General features: G+C 47.3%; 1 protein-coding gene across 6 annotated transcripts in view; it reads left to right on the top strand.

Moving 5' to 3' along the window:
- The first annotated feature begins 212 nt into the window (after window positions 1-212).
- The window catches only part of GAPVD1 (GTPase activating protein and VPS9 domains 1), a 75,733-nt gene continuing 56,504 nt past the window's right edge, over window positions 213-19,441 (top strand). For all 6 annotated transcript variants that reach the window (XM_040442689.1, XM_040442688.1, XM_040442687.1 and 3 more), the window contains exons 1-3: window positions 213-333; window positions 16,310-16,521; window positions 17,598-18,441. In XM_040442689.1, coding sequence (XP_040298623.1) covers window positions 220-333; window positions 16,310-16,521; window positions 17,598-18,441 — 1,170 coding nt within the window. In that variant the 5' untranslated portion in view covers window positions 213-219. The remainder of the gene's footprint in view (window positions 334-16,309; window positions 16,522-17,597; window positions 18,442-19,441) is intronic.

The following is a 19,441-nucleotide window of genomic DNA, read 5'->3' as shown; positions in this document are numbered from 1 at the left end:
CAAGTTAATACGCATGCGCTACCATTTGACAACCTCTGCACAATGGACTACTTCCGGGTAACGAAGCCTCCGATAACCCGGATTTCCTGCCGGGGTTGGCGATTTGTACGCATGCGCTTTCACGTCCAGAAGATTCCACACTGCGCGTGCTCATAGGCTCCATGTATCAGCTGCCCAGGCCCAGTGACGGAGCGGCGTCTTGCCTCCCGCGCGTGCGTCATGAGGTCTCTGGCACTGGTTCCTGCGCATGCGCGGAGCTCTGTATCTGGGAGGTTGCGACTGACAAGGAGTCCGGCAGCACCGGAGGGCGGAGACCGGGCCAGAGAGATCCGTGTGAGCACAGCTTGTGGGGACGGGGGGCTTTTTTATGTTGTGTACTGTATAAGTATTACTTTCGTGTTCTGGGGGGAGTTGCTGCCGTGTTGTCGGTGGTAGCAGTGAAGGGTCGCTGATTGTGGTGGTGTGACATGGGTGTCATTAGGGCAGGGCGCAGTCAGTGTTGTCATAGGGCCGTGCTCTGCCTATGTGCTCCCTGTATACAGACTTTGTGTCCTCTTCACTGCCCCCGCTACAACCTCTGGCCAAGAAAACCCATGTAGTATCTCCCTGCGGCCTGCAGGGGGTGCTAGTGGTAGAGGCCAAGGTTTGCCACCAGCAGTAATTGCAGTGCAGTGAGTGACACCGCGCCTTCTGCACAGGGACATGGTGACTGATGGTGGTCACCGGCTGGAGGCTGCCAGAATTTAATATGGTACTGCCTACCAAGTCCGACTTGTCCTGTGACGGCTGTATGATGAGACACCTGCCATCCTGTGCTGGTACGTGATGCAGCAGGGGGTCCTCAAAGGGGTCACTAATGGCCGCGCCTGCTGTTTGCACCAATTGGCATGTACATGTGCACCCTGGTGTGTTCTTCATCAGAGAGAGTGTTGTATCCTCCCTGAATGGGTCACACCTGGCATCCCCTAGGTGGCATCCATAGGTTCAGATAGGGCATGGTGCTGGACCTATCAGTTACCCCCTACGAGAAACTGCAGTCATGATCTAGGGAACCTATGGAGGTCGTGAGTGAGTGCACCCACTGAGGGGGCTCCACCGCTCAGGGCGTCCCTACCAGTACCGAGAACCGGTCCATCACTTGGCCGGTAATTCATTTGTATGGGAACTGTGTCATGTGACAGGTCAGCAGTAATTTGTAAATCGGCGCTAAAGGGCTTCTGTCAGCAGTTTTGTACCTACACTGGCAGAACTATTCCATGTGCGCTTGGCAGCTGAAGGCATCTGTGTTGGTCAAAAATACCATGTTAATATATGCAAATGAACCTCTAGGAGTAACAGGGCGTTTCCATTACTCCGAGAGGCTCAGCTCTCTCTGCAACTGTCAGGCCCTCTGCACTTTGACGGAATTAGGCACTATGTAAAAGTGATCACGCCTGTCTGGCCCTGTCAAAGTGCAAAGAAAGCAGAGCTCTAGGTGTAACGGCAACGCCCCCGTTGCTCCTAGAGGCTCATTTGCAATAAATCATAATAAAACAGCAATACGGACACATATGAACATGGGACCAACACAGATGTCTTCAGCTGCCAAGTGCACATGTAACAGGTCAGCCAGTGTCATGGGTACAAATCTGCTGACAGACGCCCTTTAAGGCTACTTTCACACTTGCGGCAGGACGGATCCAACAGGCTGTTCACCCTGTCGGATCTGTCCTTCCGCTATTTCACTGTGCCGCCGGACCGCCGCTCCGTCCCCATTGACTATAATGGGGACTGGGCAGAGCTCCCCGCGCAGCATGGCAGTGCACGGCGAAGGGCCGCTGGACTAAAAGTCCTGCATGTCTGCCTTTTTAGTCCGGCAGCCTCTCACCGCGAACTGCAGTACTGCGCCAGAGCTCCGCTAGCGGAAGGACGGATCCGACAGGGTGAACAGCCTGTTGGATCCGTCCTGCCGCAAGTGTGAAAGTACCCTAAGGCGTGCCGCCCCTGCAGTACCATGGTTGCAGTTGGCACTTGACTTTTAGGCTCCTAACACAGTCTGATTGGCCCCTGGAGGTGTCCACTGGCCGCTCATTCATGTGAGGTATATTGAAGTGATGATTTTTTATATTTTTTTTTTCCTCTCGTAGAATAGTCTTTTAAATAAAGCAATTGTTTTAAAAAGGTTTTTATTGAATGAAAGTGCCGGGACAGGAATTGGCAGCGTAAGCGCCGACTGAGGGTAGGCAGAGTTACGGAAGTGGCCGAGCATGCTGCACGCTGCTGGTTCCTTAAGTCCGATTTATGGGAAATGGCATTGCTTGCTGTTCGCCGCTGTTCACGTAGCTTCCATTCACTGCCGTGGGAGTTGCAGAAACAGTGGGTCGGATGTTTCCGTAATTCTGGCCGGAGCCATTAGTCAACATCTGCAGGTTTTTTTCCTCATGGACCATCAGTCGGTGCACAGACAATCGCAGCGTGCCCCATGTAGGTCTGATTTTCACACAAGATTGGCCCATTTAAGTGTTTGGGTTTGCAGTAGAAAGACACAGCATATGGCGGCATCCCTGTGCGGTGCATTAAAAAAATAATACAGCGGAAGGTTCTGCTGTGGAATTTCACTTGAAGCCGCAGATTTTTTACGCGGTGCGTCGATGATGTTCTTTAAAGGGGGTTATCCTTGAATAGATAACGATCTATCCTCAGGATAGGTCATCATTATCACATCGGTGGGGGAGCCGTTGCGCTTACCAGAGCACTGGTGAGAGCTGCGGGGTCCCAGCAGCTCGCCAAGCACAGCGCCATCCTTCGTATAGTGGCTGTGCATGGTATTGCAGCTCAACCCCATTGACTTGAATAGGACTGAGCTGCAACTGGACCATGTGACCGACGTACGGAGACTTCACACGTCTAGGAAGAGGCCGCTGTCGGACCCCCGCAGATCTGATATTGATGACCTATCCTGAGGGTAGATCTTTTCCTGGATAACCCCTTTAAAATCGCTTTATGGGCTTATGCACACGACCTTTGTTGTCCGCCCCCAAAAAAACTGGATTACTGTGTTAAATCGTAACCATGCCTGTCCTCGTCCGGAAAATGGACAAGAATAGGACATGTTCTATTTTTTTTGTGGACATAAGGACACAGAATGCACACGGAATCCTTTCAGTTTTTTTTGCGGCCCCGGCAATGGAAATGGCTATTCTCTTCCATGCGGACCAGAACAGGACATGTTCTATAATGTGTGGGAGGGACATACGGATGCGGACGGCACAGAGAAGACGCCCACCCATAAAAATGAATGGATCCATGTGCATTTGCAAAATGCGGTTGAGACCTTTTAAGGGCTTGTTCACATGACCGTGTGAAGCCTGTGCTGTGGACCGCAAATTGAGGCCCGCAATGCACGGGCACCGTCCGCGGGGCAGCCGCATGGGGATCGCAGACCCATTCACTTGAATGGGTCCGCGATCCGTCTGTTCCGCAAAAAGATAGAGCAAGTTTTATCTTTTTGTAGTGCGGAGGCACGGAACGGAACCTCAGGAAGCACTCCGTAGTGTTCTGTTCCGTGCTTCCATTCCGCATATCCGGATTTGCAGACCCATTGAAGTGAATGGGTCCGCATCCGTGATGCGGAATGCACACGGAACAGTCCATAATACGGCAGCGGGCAGCACGAGCCCTTAGGCACCTTTCACACGGGCGAGTATTCCGCGTGGATTGAACGCATTGCACCCGCACTGAATCATGACCCACTCATTTCTATGGGGCTGTGCACACGAGCGGTGCTTTTCACGCATCACTTGTGCGTTGTGTGAAAATCGCAGCGTGCTCTATATTCTGCGTTTTTCACGCAACGCAGGCCCCATAGAAGTGAATGGGGTTGCGAAAGATGAGGACAGCACACCGTGTGCATGTCCGTTCCAGCGGCCCCTCAAAAAAGATAGTACGTGTCCTATTCTTGTCCGTTTTGCAGATAAGGATAGGATAAGGGCATTTCTGCAGGAGTTAAAGAAATGGCGGCATGCACTCGGTCGGTCTTCAGTAATGCGACCGAGCAGAGACCCCTGAAACCAGCAAGGTCTCGATGTGAGAATGGTAAATGCAGTAGAACTTGTAGAAACCTTCCCACGAGACAGAACAACAGGAACTGGAGATGCCTTTCCAGGAAGAGAAGGTCCTCCAAACACTGACTATTGATTTCATCCGCACGCTGTACAAGGGCCATGCACAGGAAGGATTCTTAGTGTAAATCTCCTCCCCACCTCGAAGAACATTTCCACTCGGAAATCCACTGTCAAAGTGCCGATCCAGCACAATTCCATGAGTCGGGGCAGTGCTGGTACATTGTAGACCTCCTCCTGGGCTGGGAAGAAATATCCACAGCGCTCACAACTTCATTGTCAATGCTTCTTCTTATACAAGTAGTAAGGCTGAAGATCAGCCTGTGTTTGTGGGAGGGGCGAAGGAGACCTATATAGCGCCGCCTCGCTCTCCCATCATGGACGCCGCGCTCTACCCCTCCCACCCTTCCCCTTTCTTCACCTCTCTCACCATCAGGCTTGCCCCTCATTTAGCTCGCACACGGCCATGGCTTCCGGCACACCTCAGCCATTGATAGTTGACAATCAGTCACCCCTCCCCAACTCAGTTGTCCACTCTGCTCCCACCGTAGCCAGGACCACAAACCATATAAGATTAACCGCAGTCACCTCCTCATGAATGCCAGGACCCAAGGTTTCCCAGCAGAACATTGCTTAGACCTCCAGCCTCCAGCTGTTCTGAAACTACAACTCCTAGAATCCTCCTCTTACTTCTATGTGAGTTACTAGAATAGCTGAGTAAGTGTGCATGCTGGGAGTTGTGGTTCACAGCAGCTGGAGTGACGAAGGTTGCTGATCCCTGGCCTAGAGCATCACACTGACGGTTGTCTTGTCTTCCCATAGTGCACTCTGCTGCCATCTCTTTCTCAGGCCTGTGATTCCTCAGACCAGTCCACTTCTTCCATTGCTCCACAGCAAGTTCCGATGCTTATTCGTCTGTTGTGTCCACTTTCTGCAGAGGACAGGTGGTCGACGTGGACTGGTGACATATTTATATCATTGCTAGCATTAACTACGTCAGTAACTTTTGCTACAGTAGCTCTACGGTGGCATGAGACCAGACAGGCTAGCCTTCTCTACCCACGTGCATCAATGAGCCTTGGGCGCCCTTGACCAGTTGTCAATTCTTTGGTGTCCTTGGACAATGTATGGTAGGTACTAGCCACTTCACACCGGGAACTCCCCACAAGACCTGTCGTTTTGGAGATGTTATAACCCAGTTTTCTACCATCACAAAGTCGCACTTGTTGAATTTTCTCAGATCCTTATGCTTGCTTACAACATATCGACTTCAACAAGTTGACTGCTCGGCTATCTCCATTCCGTTAGGGATTGAGTGGAGTGGTACCCTTGCTTCTTTCACTCCAGGAACTCTGGGACCCCATTCTCATGATCTCTGTGGGTATCAGCAGTTGGACCTCCACCAATGAGATGCTTATCAATTGCCCTGTTGGACAACCCCGTATACTGGCCGTGTGCAACCCCGGATACGTCCTACCCCAGCAGTCAGCAACCTTCGGCACTCCAGATGTGTTGAAGCTACAACTCCCAGCATGCTCCATTCACTTCTATGGGAGTTCTCAAAATAGCTAAGCAAGTGTGCATGCTGGGAGTCGTAGTTTCATCACAGCTGGAGTGCCGAAGGTTGCTGATCCCTGTCCTACCCTCTTCAGAACGGACAAGAATTGGACCTGTTCTATTATGGGCCGCGGAATGGAAGTGCCCATGGGGACAGTACATGGTGTCCGATCTTTTGCGACCCCTATTGAAATGAATGGGTCCGCATCCATTCCGCAAAAAATGCGGATCGGATGCGGACCATAACCACGGTCGTGTGGTTGAGGCCTTAAGTAGTAGCAGACGGTTTGATTGCAGCAGTCTTGTTAATGGCAGTGTGTGTCAGTATGGACAGGGTCTACAGGTACATAGTGCAGAGGCGCTATATGGTGGCACACAAATCCCCCGAGTTGCAGCCTAGGGCTCTTCCATGTAAATTATCCTTCGTAGTACTTCTGATTAGAGTGGTTAGGCATATGGATGAGCGAATGGATTGGTCTCATCGACTAGAGTTCTTCACCTTTGAGGGGTTGTCCCCGGTGCAGAAGAAATCTCCCCTTATGCTTGATTGATAGGGCCCAGACCTGACTATCTCGCGCTTGCGCCACTTCTCGTAGCGGCTCAAGCCCGGAAGCATTGCTTCTGGAGCAGCGCTGTTCATGCTCTGTTACCCTTTAGTGTAGCAACGCATGCACAGTCGTTTCTCCAGTAGCAGAGCCTCTGCACTTGCACTGATTCTCAGACCAGCAGCGTAGGAGCGACATTGGCATGGCCAGTGAGGTGTCCAGCCCTATCAATGAAGCATCAAGAGGAGATTCTTCAGCAATGGGCAAAACCCATCACAGATAAAGGATGATGAGATTAATCAATTCACTCACCCCGTAACCTATTAGAGACTTCACCCTGCCCCGACTCCAGCCTTCCAGCACTGCTTCTATGGTGTAAAACTTTTTAAGTGACTAATCACACAAGGAATTTTGTTTGTGAAGCCTTGAACTTGCTAGAGGCTGTTATTTGGGTGGGGTCTTATAATTAGCTGCGTGGGGGATGCCACTTCATCATTAAGTACTGCTATATGTGTGAAGCGCATCCAGTAATGACTCCTGCTATGTAATTTGCTTTTATGGAGAAATTAAAGGCTGTGGACACCTTTGCATCCATTTTCTTTATCGATGAAACGTGTGAACTTTTTTGCTTTGTTTGGCTTTCTGCAGCTGGCAAGTATATAAGCTACATTGCAGGCTGCAGAATGCCGCTCACAAGCCAATCCGTCAGACTTGCTGGGAGTCGGACCCCCACCAATCAGATGTTCATGACCGATCCTGAGGATAGACCATCAATATTAAACTCCCAAAAATCCCTTTAATTCATCAAAAATTAAAAAATTTAGCAAGAAATTACAGGAAAGATAGTTTTGTTTTTGGTTACCATGGAAACATAAGTTGCAAAATAATAGGATTTTATTTTATTTTATCAAGGTTAGTTTTTATTTTAGATCCTAGGGACAGTAAAAAAAAAAAAAATGTTTGCATGAAAGAGATACTGTCCTATCTGAGTTCATATCAGTGACCACAGAGTCTAATGAACATATCCGTGGTCACCTGTAGTGGAGTGTTTTCTATTCAATTTCCATGTGGCTCTTGACTGCACTGATCAATGGTCATGGCCAGCAGGACGCACTGCAGCCTAGTAGAGGACAGTGGGGGATCCCAGAAACACCCCAATGAATCTTTGGGGAAGTAGAAGTCTATATTTGTCAGAATGTGAAATCTTTCTCTGAATTTGGAATATCAAGACGATGGGTCATCAATATTGGATATGTTGGTTGGGGGTCTTGCACAGCTTAAAGGGACTGCGGTGCTCATTCAAGCACTACAGCCTATTCATTATTTCCATCAGTCCATCAACCTGGATGCCATCTACTTGGTAGTGGGGGTGCAGGGCCCCATTTACTTGAATAGGACTATGTTGCAATTTGCTGCCCTACCACTAAGTAGATTATGTGCTGGGGTAAGAGCACCACCACTGCTAAGTTGGTGATGTGCCGGGTTGAGAGCACCACCGCCACTAAAGTAGATTGGATTTAGTAGTTGATGGGGGTGGGGGGGCAGGCAGAGTCGATCGGAGCCCCAGCAGTGTAATCTGCCACCAATGGAGCGGAACCTGTGGTCACTGCCACCAATGAATATAACAATGAGGAAGGGGAGGGTGCCTGTGGCCACTGCACCACCAATGATACTAATACTGGGGGGTGAGGAGGGGCGCACTGCGCCACCAATGAATGTAATGTAATGTAAAACTCATTAATTCAAGTGTAGGCAGCGGGTGCGGCTTCAATAACAGGGCGTGCGATCTGCCGAACCGCGGCAAATAACCCCTCAGATGTGGCACCTAAAGGGGTTAATTGCCGCGGATCGCATTCCCTGTTATTGAGGCCGGGTGCCAGTTCTGTGATACAGCCGCCGGCACCCGCTGCCTACACTTAAATGAATGCGTTTTACATTCATTGGTGGCGCAGTGGCCACAGCTTCTCCTCCATGCTATCTCCCCATTGGTGGCAGCGTCCCAGTAGGAAGGGAGGGGCGACTCCCTCCTTCTCCACTGTGCTAGTGAAGAGAACATGGCGCGCGCTGAGAGCGGCGCGTGCCATGTTCTCTAACAGGTTGCAGAGGCAGCCCTGTCGCAAATGGTGACGAGGCTAAAAAGTCTTGACGCCATCTGCAAATTTTAAGGCGCCGCGGTAATGTGTGTGAGCAGCTCTGGATTCTCCCGACAGATGTGTGGTTTTCCATTTTGTTCTCCTAGAAGATAAACCTCCACCAGAAGTGTCTCCCTCCCCCCTCCCCTTTATTAACAACACATACATGGCCAAATTATACAGAGCCAGTCGTTAGCCTGACGATGTCTGATCTGCAGGCAGCAGGTTATAGAGCAGGAGGAGCTGAGCAGATTGATATATAGCTTTGTGGGAAGGTTTCAGGATAACTTGCATTGTAGTCATTGAAATCTTTGCACTTGGCATGCGTAGGATAACATGCTGCCTGCAGATAGCCAATGTGACTGGTTCCAAAAAAAAAGTATTCTCATGTATCCACCCTATTTCTGGTGGTTTATAGGGTCCTGTATAGACCAAAGCATAGTTCTCCTCCTGAAGATCTAATGGCCTCCAGAAGATCTGCTGGTAGAGGAATGTAAATAGCACCGTCCAGTGTGACCTACAATAGCACCGAAAACCGATGAAAGAACAGTTTTTGGCAGAGGCCGGGTGGGCAGTGCAAACCATTCAGCCCCATCCCCACTAGTTAAAGGATGCTGCAGAACTGGACTTCAATATTCACAGGACACTCAACATGTAGGTGGGACTGAAGGTTTGCTAGCACAGTGTATGTCTCTGGTGCTAAATGCCCTATTCAAAATCATATGGCCACGTAAGTGTCACGGTGTGAGAGGGGAACTCCACACCAAACACAAGAGGGAGGGAGAAGGTATCGGGCCTGAAAACTAGGGAGAGGGAAAAGGGTCACCACCTAATGAAATCCTAACCCTAGCCCTGTCTGCTATCCGAATGGACAGACCTCAATGGTAGGACTGTTCATTCACTGGAACAAGAGGTCTGGCTCACCCTGTAAGGCCCTGGGGATAGTGACTGGACCATAGATGACCTGTTCCTTCCCAGCAGAAGGAACAGGAGTCTACCTCAGGCCTAATATCAAAAGACAGGGAAAACAACGAAATACAAATAAGGAAACTTAACTCCGTAGGAAGAACTCGCCGAGATCCAGACACCAACACCTTCCTCTACTAAAATGGAGATATCACCTGCATGGAGGGTTGGGTGTAGCTATACTAAATAGTGGAATAGTAATGACCACTGTGCTGCACCTGAGACAAGAGGTGTGGTCATTACCATCAACAACACTGAAACCAAAAGAGGCTGTCAGATGACATCACGTGCAGCCAGTCTCTCAGATCTTCTAACACCTGTCATGGGAGAGACCGTGACATTAAGTCTGTTCACAAACTGCATTTCTAGGGGCAGTTTCCGGCCTTGCCCTCATAAAACGTGTGCAAGGTCCACATTTGAAAGGCACGGTAATGGTGCATTCACTCCACTGTAGTTTAAGTCCGAGTCCAATCTGCATTTTTTTGCGGGTTGGACCGATTAATTTCTGTGGGGCCGCAGAAAATGCAGACAGCGTACGGATATCATCCAGAGGAAGATCTCCTCCATCCGCCAAGAGATAAGAGGTGCATTTCATAGTGGCACAAATGAGCTGTACTTGATTTTTTTATATTTACAAGTAGATTTAATGTTCCATAGATTTCTATGATCTGTAACTTTTCTTCTTTTATCAAAAGGACTTTTCTCCCAAGTCCCCTCTCCTGACATGTCTGTTTTAGTAACTATTTGCTTTCCCCGTGTAGTAACAATTCTGGAGCATCTTTTCTTAAGACTCTGTGTTGTGCCATTCCTCTATTATACCTACTAGTCGTTTATAATTAACCCTTTCGCTACCAACAATGGGCAAACATGGCGCCCGCTAGCACGTGCAGCGGGTGTCATGGCCGTCGGGTCTCCTCTCTTTCAAACGGCAGCTAATTACCGCGACCGGCAATAATGACGATCACGGTAATTAAAGCCTTTTAGATGCCGTGATCAAGTGAGGTCATGGCATCTAAAGGGTGAAAAACCGGGAAGCTCACATAGAAACATAGAATGTGTCGGCAGATAAGAACCATTTGGCCCATCTAGTCTGCCCAATATACTGAGTACTATGGATAGCCCCCGGCCCTATCTTATATGAAGGATGGCCTTATGCCTATCCCATGCATGCTTAAACTCCTTCACTGTATTTGCAGCTACCACTTCTGCAGGAAGGCTATTCCATGCATCCACTACTCTCTCAGTAAAGTAATACTTCCTGATATTACTTTTAAACCTTTGCCCCTCTAATTTAAAACTGTGTCCTCTTGTAGCAGTTTTTCTTCTTTTAAATATTCTTTCCTCTTTTAAAAAATATTTCCCGCTTCCCACTACATTGTATGCCATTTTAAATGGTGGCATTAGAAAGTACAACTTGTCCCGCAAAAAATAACTTACGTGGCCGTATGATTTTGAATAGAGCCTTTAGCACCAGAGACATACACTGTGCTAACAAACCTTCAGTCCCACCTACGTGTTGAGTGTCCTGTGAATATTGAAGTCCAGTTCTGCAGCATCCTTTAACTAGTGGGGATGGGGCTGAATGGTTTGCACTGCCCACCCGGCCTACGCCCGGCCTCTGCCAAAAACTGTTCTTTCATCGGTTTTCGGTGCTATTTTGGGTCACACTGGACGGTGCTATTTACATTCCTCTACCAGCAGATCTTCTGGAAAGTTGTAGCTCGAGGAAGATGGGGAGAAAAATGAAAACGAAAAAAAACTTATCCTAAGGGTTAATTTAAAGGGAAGCTGACCGTTTACTGATTGGCTGTGATTTATGAGAACTTGTTGTTTCTATGGAAATGAAATAGTTTTTTTTTTTGTGTTTTTTTTTTTTTTTTTGTAAAGTGACCAGTTTCAGGAACATAAGACAGATCTTTGTGCCCTGGAAGGTCAGGTTTGCACTTGTAATAGAGAACTCCTATTCCGAGGATGAATGGTATGAGAGCTGCTGTATCCAGTGACCGCAATTCTGTAGGGAGGGGTGTGTTGGGGCAAGATGTTACTGGCTGTACCTGTGTGACGCTCCAGCGCCTCCAGAAAATGCATTGTTGTTGTGCTGTACATTTTATGACCATTCTACCATTCAGGTAAAGGATCGCAGCCCTAATGTATGTGACACTTAACACTATAAACAAGGGTTGGGGTCATAACCATCCAACAGTGTACACCCTGCTTATTGTTCCACCGTCAAATCTCAGGGGTTCTCTGGGCTTTTAATATTGATGACCTGTCCTCAGGATAGATCGTTAATATCAGATCGGAGGGGGTCCGACACCTGGCACCCCCGCCGATCAGCTGTATGAAGGGAAGGCGCGCACCATGCCACCTCTCTTACTGTTGCTATGTCTATAGCAAGCAGGAAGAGAGACAGGAGACGGCACGCGCGCTGTGCACGCCTTCCCTTCATACACCTGATCAGCAGGAGTGACTGTTGTCGGAGCCCCGCAGATCTGATATTGATGACCTATCCTGAGAATACCGGAGAACCCCTTTAAAGGGGTTATGCCATGACAAATGTAAAAAATGAAAATCAGATATCATATAATTCATGGTAATCTTTCTAACAAAGCTAGAACCAGTCCTGTACCTCACATGGATCCAGAGATCTCCCCATTAATTGCACTGCTAGCTTTATTTCAGGCTAGCAGCTCAGGAGGTGTGTCCTTTCTGCTGTAGTTCTCTTCCTGTAACTTCTAACAGAAGATATGGCTGGTGGCAGTTAAAGATTTAAATTGAGCGTGTGTGACCACCTCATTGATATGGACAAGAAATAATGAAAATAGCAAACAGCAGGTGGCGCTGGACAGACACACATGTTATTGAATAGCTCAGTGACAATACTCATTTTTTTATTACATGCAATTAGAAATATTTTCAGATCCGGGTGCTTGTTTGAAAAATGTTGAATATTGTTCATGGTAAAACCTTTTAATTCAGCGCACCCGCAAGTCTTATATTTTTCTTGTAAAGGTTGTAGATATCATCTGTAGTCTGAAGGCAGTGCAGGTACTTGAAGGGTTCCTTTGCTCTTGAGTCCTATTTGCAATTCATGCTGTGGAGTTATGGGAACTATTTGTCCCTATCAGGTGGGTGCCTGCTGTTTCTTTTCTGTAGAGCACCTGCCCTGAGACAGTTGACACTAGGATGAGCGAACTTGTATTTCAAGTTCATTGTACAACGTTCGGGTTATCTAAGAATTCCCTTATGGATTTGGCTACCATGGACCATAAGTTATGGTCCGTGGTGGCGGAATCCATAACAGAATTCTTAGATAACCCGAACCTTGTATGCTAAACTTTAAACACAAGTTCGCTCATCCCTAGTCGACACCGCTTAGTGACACTAGTTGGCCTTATTTTAAACCCATCAATAGAGATACTGCGTGCTAACTGACCATTTCTGTTGTCAGCCCCTTTAAAGGCTATGTACACCTTTCGGGGAATTTTTTGAAAAATTATTGCTCATTGTATTTAGCTCGAAACAATTTTTATTTTTTAAATAATTGCACATTGTATTGAGCTGAAAACTATTTTATCAGTTTGCCTTTATTGAGCCCCTTTCTCTGTACAGCCTTGAGATTCTCTAGTAGCAAGCTCCGTGTTTACTGCTTCCCATCAGGCTGCTCAGCTGGCTGCTCCTTATCTCTGACATTATCAACACTCATTATAGCTCAATTCTTATCTTACTGATAGGAATGTGGCTTAAATAAGGGCTATTTCACACGAAAGGATGCCGTGCGTGTCATCCGCAGCGTGAATGACAGCAGAGACACGGAGCATTAACATGACTGATAATGCTCCGTGCCTCTCTCTGATCTTTTTACTACAAAATCACAGTGAGAAAAAGTTGTCACAGTTCTTATGTAGTAAAAAGATCAGAGAGAGGCACGGAGCATTATCAATCATGTTAATGCTCCGTGTCTGTCTTTCACGCTGTGGATGACACGCACGGCATTCACTCGTATGAGAGCCCTAAGGCCCCTTTCACACAAGCGAGTTTTCCGCGCGGATGCGTTGCGGGAGGTGAACGCATTGCATCTGCACGGAATCCTGACCCATTCATTTCTATGGGGCTGTTCACATGAGCGGTGATTTTCACGCATCACTTGTGCGTTGCGTGAAAATCGCAGCATGCTCCTCTTTGTGCGTTTTTTCACGTAACGCAAGCCCCATAGAAATGAATGGGGTTGCGTGAAAATTACAAGCATCCGCAAACAAGTGCGGATGCGGTGCTATTTTCACGCACGGTTGCTAGGAGACTATCGGGATGGAGACCCAATCATTATTATTTTCCCTTATAACATGGTTATAAGGGAAAATAATAGCATTCTGAATACAGAATGCATAGTAAAACAGTGCTGGAGGGGTTAAAAAAAAATAAAAAATCATTTAACTCACCTTAATCCACTTGATCGCGATGCCGGCATTTCATCACCATGGTAAAAGATCATGTGACGTACCATGTGATGACCGGAGTGACGTCATCAAAGGTCCTTTACCTATAATTAATGCTCACCACAGGTCCTATTAAGTAAAGGGGACAGAAGGAGATGCCGGGCCGCGATCAATTGGACTAAGGTGAGTTAAATGTTTTTTTATTTTTAACCCCTCCAGCGCTGTTTTACTATGCATTCTGTATTCAGAATGCTATTATTTTCCCTTATAACCATGTTATAAGGGGAAATAATACAATCTACAGAACACCGATCCCAAGCCCGAACTTCTGTGAAGTTGTTCGGGTACCAAACATGTGCGATTTTTCTCACGCGAGTGCAAAACGCATTACAATGTTTTGCACTCGCGCGGAAAAATCGCGGGTTTTCCCGCAACGCCTGTGTGAAAGGTGCCTAAGAGTTTGAGCTATTAGTAATTTAAAGATGAGGGTTATTAGATGACTGCCACAAATTCTCACAGTGTGCAGAAGTTAACCCTTTATGACAAAACTGCTGAATATATATATAAAAAAAAAAGACCAATTGAAAAAATGATTTTAAGCCCAAAATGAAAAATGCAGTCATAACCCCCCCCCCCCCCCCCTCCCCCGAAGGTGTACATAGCATTTAATGTTGTAGAGCAAAATGTTTACAGACAATTTGCAGACTACAATTATATTTCCTTTCCTAGTGGTGACAACCCAGCCTTGGGCTCTGTTCACATTGGTGTCATCAATTCTGGTCTCTGATGGATGCATCTTTTCTATTTCGTAATGGGTGGGACATTACCAGTCAGAATAGCTTTGACTCCAGTGCAAGCATGACCGAATGTGAAAGCCAGGTCACCAGTGTTATATTGGGGGTTCACCTGTATTGAACCTCTACAGATATTTTAGGGAATGACCTAAATAGCAAATTCTTAATTCATTAGCATTGGTACCACGGCAGGCCAGCTGGGAGAAAGTCATCTTCTATTTCTGCCATTCCCTTGTATATTCCTGTAGGATCTTCATGGTGGCCTGAGCCCTCCATGTGGTCAATGACCTCCTGAAGAACTCGGTGGTGGAGCTTTATCACATCTGGTACAGAGTGGAGCACTTGTCCATTGCCGCCACTCTGCTTTTACCTATACTTTGTAAAGATGGTTAGAAATGATTTGGTCTAGAGAAGATACCCCCTACAAGTTCAGGGGTCATCAGCATTCGGTGCTGTAGCTGTTGTGAAACTACATCTCCCAGCAGGCTTCATTCACTTCTGTGGGAGTTCAGAATAGCTGAGCAGGTGCGCTTCCTGGGAGTTGTAGTTCACAACAGCTGGAGTGCCAGAGGTTGCTCACCCCAGAAGTACAGAATAATGACTATTGTGGGTAACGTCCGCCTAGAGGTATCTGAAGGCTTTTATGGCTTCACGTGTGTGAATGGTACATAAGGAATTAATAATGTAGCTCCTTCATCCCTTTAATCCTCTCCCTCCTCGTTTACTGGAATTTGCCGAAGAGGAACTCGAGTACAGAACTTATTTCACTCGCCACAATGTGGTCTTTGTCAGAGGATTGCAGGGTTTATGCTAAAACGCTTCTCTTAGTCCAGCAGTCTTCTGAGAAGATCTCTTTGGGACGTCGCATGAAGCTTCTCGAAGAAGGGCTTGTTACACTTTAGTCTCCGTATCCTGCTGTACTCTTATTCTAGAAGTTGGGAGACCTCTGCGTTGAAAGAATGGGGGGCAGTTTCTTATTTTCAGGATCCTTGCGTCAGTGTGGAATGAGTGGCTGCTTCTTCCTGTGAATTTTAGAGGGTTAAAGTGCGGTCGGCAAATATGGCAAAGAACGCTTCTCAAAGGCATGTGGAAAGGAAGCCTTCTGCACAAGGGACCATAGGGGCAATTTTTTTTTATCCACCACAATCTTCTTTAAGTGGGGACCCTCGATCTTGAGGTTTCCCACCTACTCCCTTCGTAGCCTGCTGGGAGCAGTATTATAAACTGGTAAAAATAAATGCCCCCTCAGAGGAATCCTTGATGATATATAGTGGGAGTATTTATGTCTACGTAGGACGGGGTAGATGGTCACACTGCACCGTGATGGAGGTGAAGGTTATACAATCACACAGTGTATGTTACACGCAGATTTGTTGCAGAAAATCTGGAGCATAATACGGTAGATGAGGTTTTCAAAATTTGATGTACATGATGCAGAAATTGACGGGTGCATATTTTGAAACCCATAGCATGTCAGTTTTACAGATTTCACCCTTTGCATGGATGAGATCTGGGGGAAAATCCACGATAAAATCTGCAAATGGCACGTTTAGGTGTTGGTGCAGAAACGGTGAAATCCGCACAAACTACTTTACCCTTAGATCTCTGTAGTGTGAGATCTCTGATGAGAGATTTGATATCAAATGGTTAAAAAAATAAAAAAATCCCTTTTACAGCAGTTTTTTCAAAAAAAATGTGTTGGACATGTAGGCTGCTGCCTCAGCTCAGATGAGACTATCCCGGCTGAGTCTAATGTATGGTCTGTATGTGTTTTTATAGGTCAAGCGGTTCTCATCGCGTCCCAGAATGGTGAAGCCGGACATCCACACCCTTGCCCGCCACCTCAAGCAAGAACGCCTGTATGTTAATTCGGAGAAGCAGCTCATCCAGAGGCTAAATGCCGATGTGTTGAAAACGGCAGAAAAGCTGTACCGCACGTCTTGGATTTCTAAACAGCAGAGAATCAACTTGGACAGGCTTATTCTCACCAGGTAGAGTATCCAGGTGGAGACGATGGCTGCTTCTTATGGTTGGATTATTTTGGATTGTAGTTCATGGATGTAATGGGTTGGGGGAAAAAGCCCTCCCTGCTGTTTCTCATGAAGAGATAGCAGTGTATGGTGACGTATTTGTCAGGGAAGGCGCTATTGGTACACCATATACTTTTTCCAGGGAGTGGTTGCCCACAGAGAGGGTTCTGAGGGCCCCCTCTGGCACCTGTGCCATAGGTTTGCCACCACTGATCTACCACTGTTCCTACCTCTTAAAGGAATTCAACTCTGAACCCGGATTTACCCATAATTTCACCCAGGCAGCCCCCCCTGATGTTGGCATCGGAGCATTTCTGCTCCGATGCTCTCCTTTGCCCTGCGCTGGATCGCGCAGGGCAAGGGCTCTTTTATTTACAATAACACACTGCCGGGCGGAGCCTTCTGCCCAGCAGTGTGTTCAGTGACCTCACCGACTCTGATGGACCAACTTTAGCGCTGCCCTAGCCGTTTTACAGGCTTGCCCATCAGTGCCGGTGACGTCGCGGAACACACTGCAGGGCAGAAGCCTCCGCCCGGCAGTGTGTTATTGTAAATAAAAGAACTGCTCCGATGCTCAAGTCAGGGGGGGCTGCCTGGGTGAAAATGGGGATATGTCCGGGTTCAGCTCTGAACCCGGACAACCCCTTTAAAGTGGCACCAAGTCACTAGGATATGCCATCACTTTGATTGATGGGGGTTCAGCATCTGGATCCCTCACTTATCTTGAGAATAACCGGGTAGTCCTGCATGCTCAGGAGAATGGGGATCTCCTTTTCTCCCAGTCAGCACTCCAAAGATGAGCCCATGCATGCAGCTCTTTCCATTGTAGATTATGGGTGTTGTAGTACCAGCCTAGCCTTTCATAACTCCCATAAACCACAATTGAGAGACGGCCCCGCGACCTACAGACGTTGGTGTTTTCTGGGGATGCACAGTGTTACATTGCAGGCTGCAGGTTGGGCACCAGCCGTTTTAAACCTACTCCCGGCTGTAAAAGTTCATAAATTTTATATATATATTTTTTTTATTTTTCTTAGTGCTGAAGCCTCACCTGCAGAATGTTGTCAGCACGCCAAGGTGCTGGAGGACACCCAGTTTGTGGACGGCTACAAACAGCTAGGATTTCAGGAGACCTCGTATGGCGAGTTTCTCAATCTGCTCCGGGAGAACCCAAGGCTGATTGCATCTTGTCTTGTGGCTGCGGAGAAGCTTAACCAGGAGAACGCTCAGAGTGTCATCCAGACTGTTTTCACGTCTCTGTATGCAAACTGTATAATGCAGGAGGATGAAAGCTACTTGCTCCAGGTATTACGCTACCTGATTGAATTTGAGCTGAAGGAAAGCGATAACCCTCGTCGACTGCTCCGGAAAGGTACTTGTGCCTTCAGCATCATCTTTAAACTTTTTTCTGAGGGACTCTTCTCAGCCAAGCTCTTCCTAACAGCAACTTTACATGAACCCATCATGCAGCTATTAGTTGAGGACGAAGATCATCTGGAGATAGATCCAAGCAAGCTTATTGAGCGCTTCTCTCCAGCTCAGCAAGAGAAATTATTTGGGGAGAAGGGCAGTGACCGCTTTAGGCAGAAGGTCCAGGAGATGATAGATTCCAACGAAGCCAAGCTGGTAACACTGGTCAACAAATTTATCGGTTATTTAAAACAAAATACCTACTGCTTCCCACACAGTCTGAGGTGGATTGTATCTCAGATGTACAAAACTCTGTCTTGTGTGGAAGGTCTGGACGTCGGTGAAGCAAGGTCTATGTGCACCGACCTCCTACTGACCTGTTTCATCTGCCCTGCCATAGTGAATCCAGAGCAGTATGGGATTATATCTGATGCTCCAATCAACGAAGTGGCTCGATTCAACTTGATGCAGGTATGTAAACCATGCTGGGTCACTATGACCACTTAATTTCACATGGATCCTATAGTATAATCTCTGCCGAGTATTCCCTTGATGACTTTGGTTCTTGCTCCCTGCCGCTAGTTTCCAACTGTGGCCTCGGCTGCCCCTTGAGCCCCCTGCTGTCAACATCTGCTTTGACGCTTCTGTAGCTGATGTTTACTGCTGGGGACCCGAGCGAGGGAGCAGGTAAGTAGGCAGTCTGTTCTGATTTTTCTACTTCATTTTTTTTACCCTGGTGAACTGACCGTCAATGAACAGCTGCCTATCACGTGCCTTTTTGTGTAGTTTCCTAGATTAATCTCTGCCAATAGAATTTTCTTATCTGAGGGCAGTGCCCCTGGCAAAGTTTTTCCTAGGACAAATCATGTTGTATAGTCTCAGCCTCGTTACAAGCTTTCAAATGTTAAAGTGGATGTGCAACCTTGATTACAACTTTTGTTTCCCAGTATATTGGTACAAAATATTGTGCTGATTAATCTCTGCAAGGGGTCCTTTAGGACCTATACTCAGGATAGATCACTAATATCAGATCAGCAGGGGTCTGACTCACGGTACTTCTACCTCCTACCGATCAGCTACTTGGAGGAACTCTAGACCAGGCATGCTCAACCTGCGGCTCTCCAGCTGTTGTAAAACTACAACTCCCACGATGCCCTGCTGTAGGCTGATAGCTGTAGGCTGTTCGGGCATGCTGGGGAGTTGTAGTTTTGCAACAGCTGGAGGGCCGCAGGTTGAGCATGCCTGCTCTAGATCCAGGCACTGGAAGTACACAGCTGTGTCCACTGTATACTTCAATATGTCTACAGGGCTTGGTTGGCTGCAAATTGTAAACTTCTGTCTTCCTGCTGCCACCACTAGAGGGAGCTTACTACATACTATGTATCCTGTAAACTAAATAAACAGTATGTGATGAGCACCCCTTAGTGGTGACTGCAAGTAGATAGAACTGTATAGTTTATCTTTCAGTGCA

This window comes from Bufo bufo, chromosome 8, assembly GCF_905171765.1.
Source record: "Bufo bufo chromosome 8, aBufBuf1.1, whole genome shotgun sequence".
Lineage (NCBI taxonomy): Eukaryota > Metazoa > Chordata > Amphibia > Anura > Bufonidae > Bufo > Bufo bufo.
Note: the sequence above shows the minus strand (reverse complement) of the source record. Positions and strands in the feature narration are given on the sequence as shown.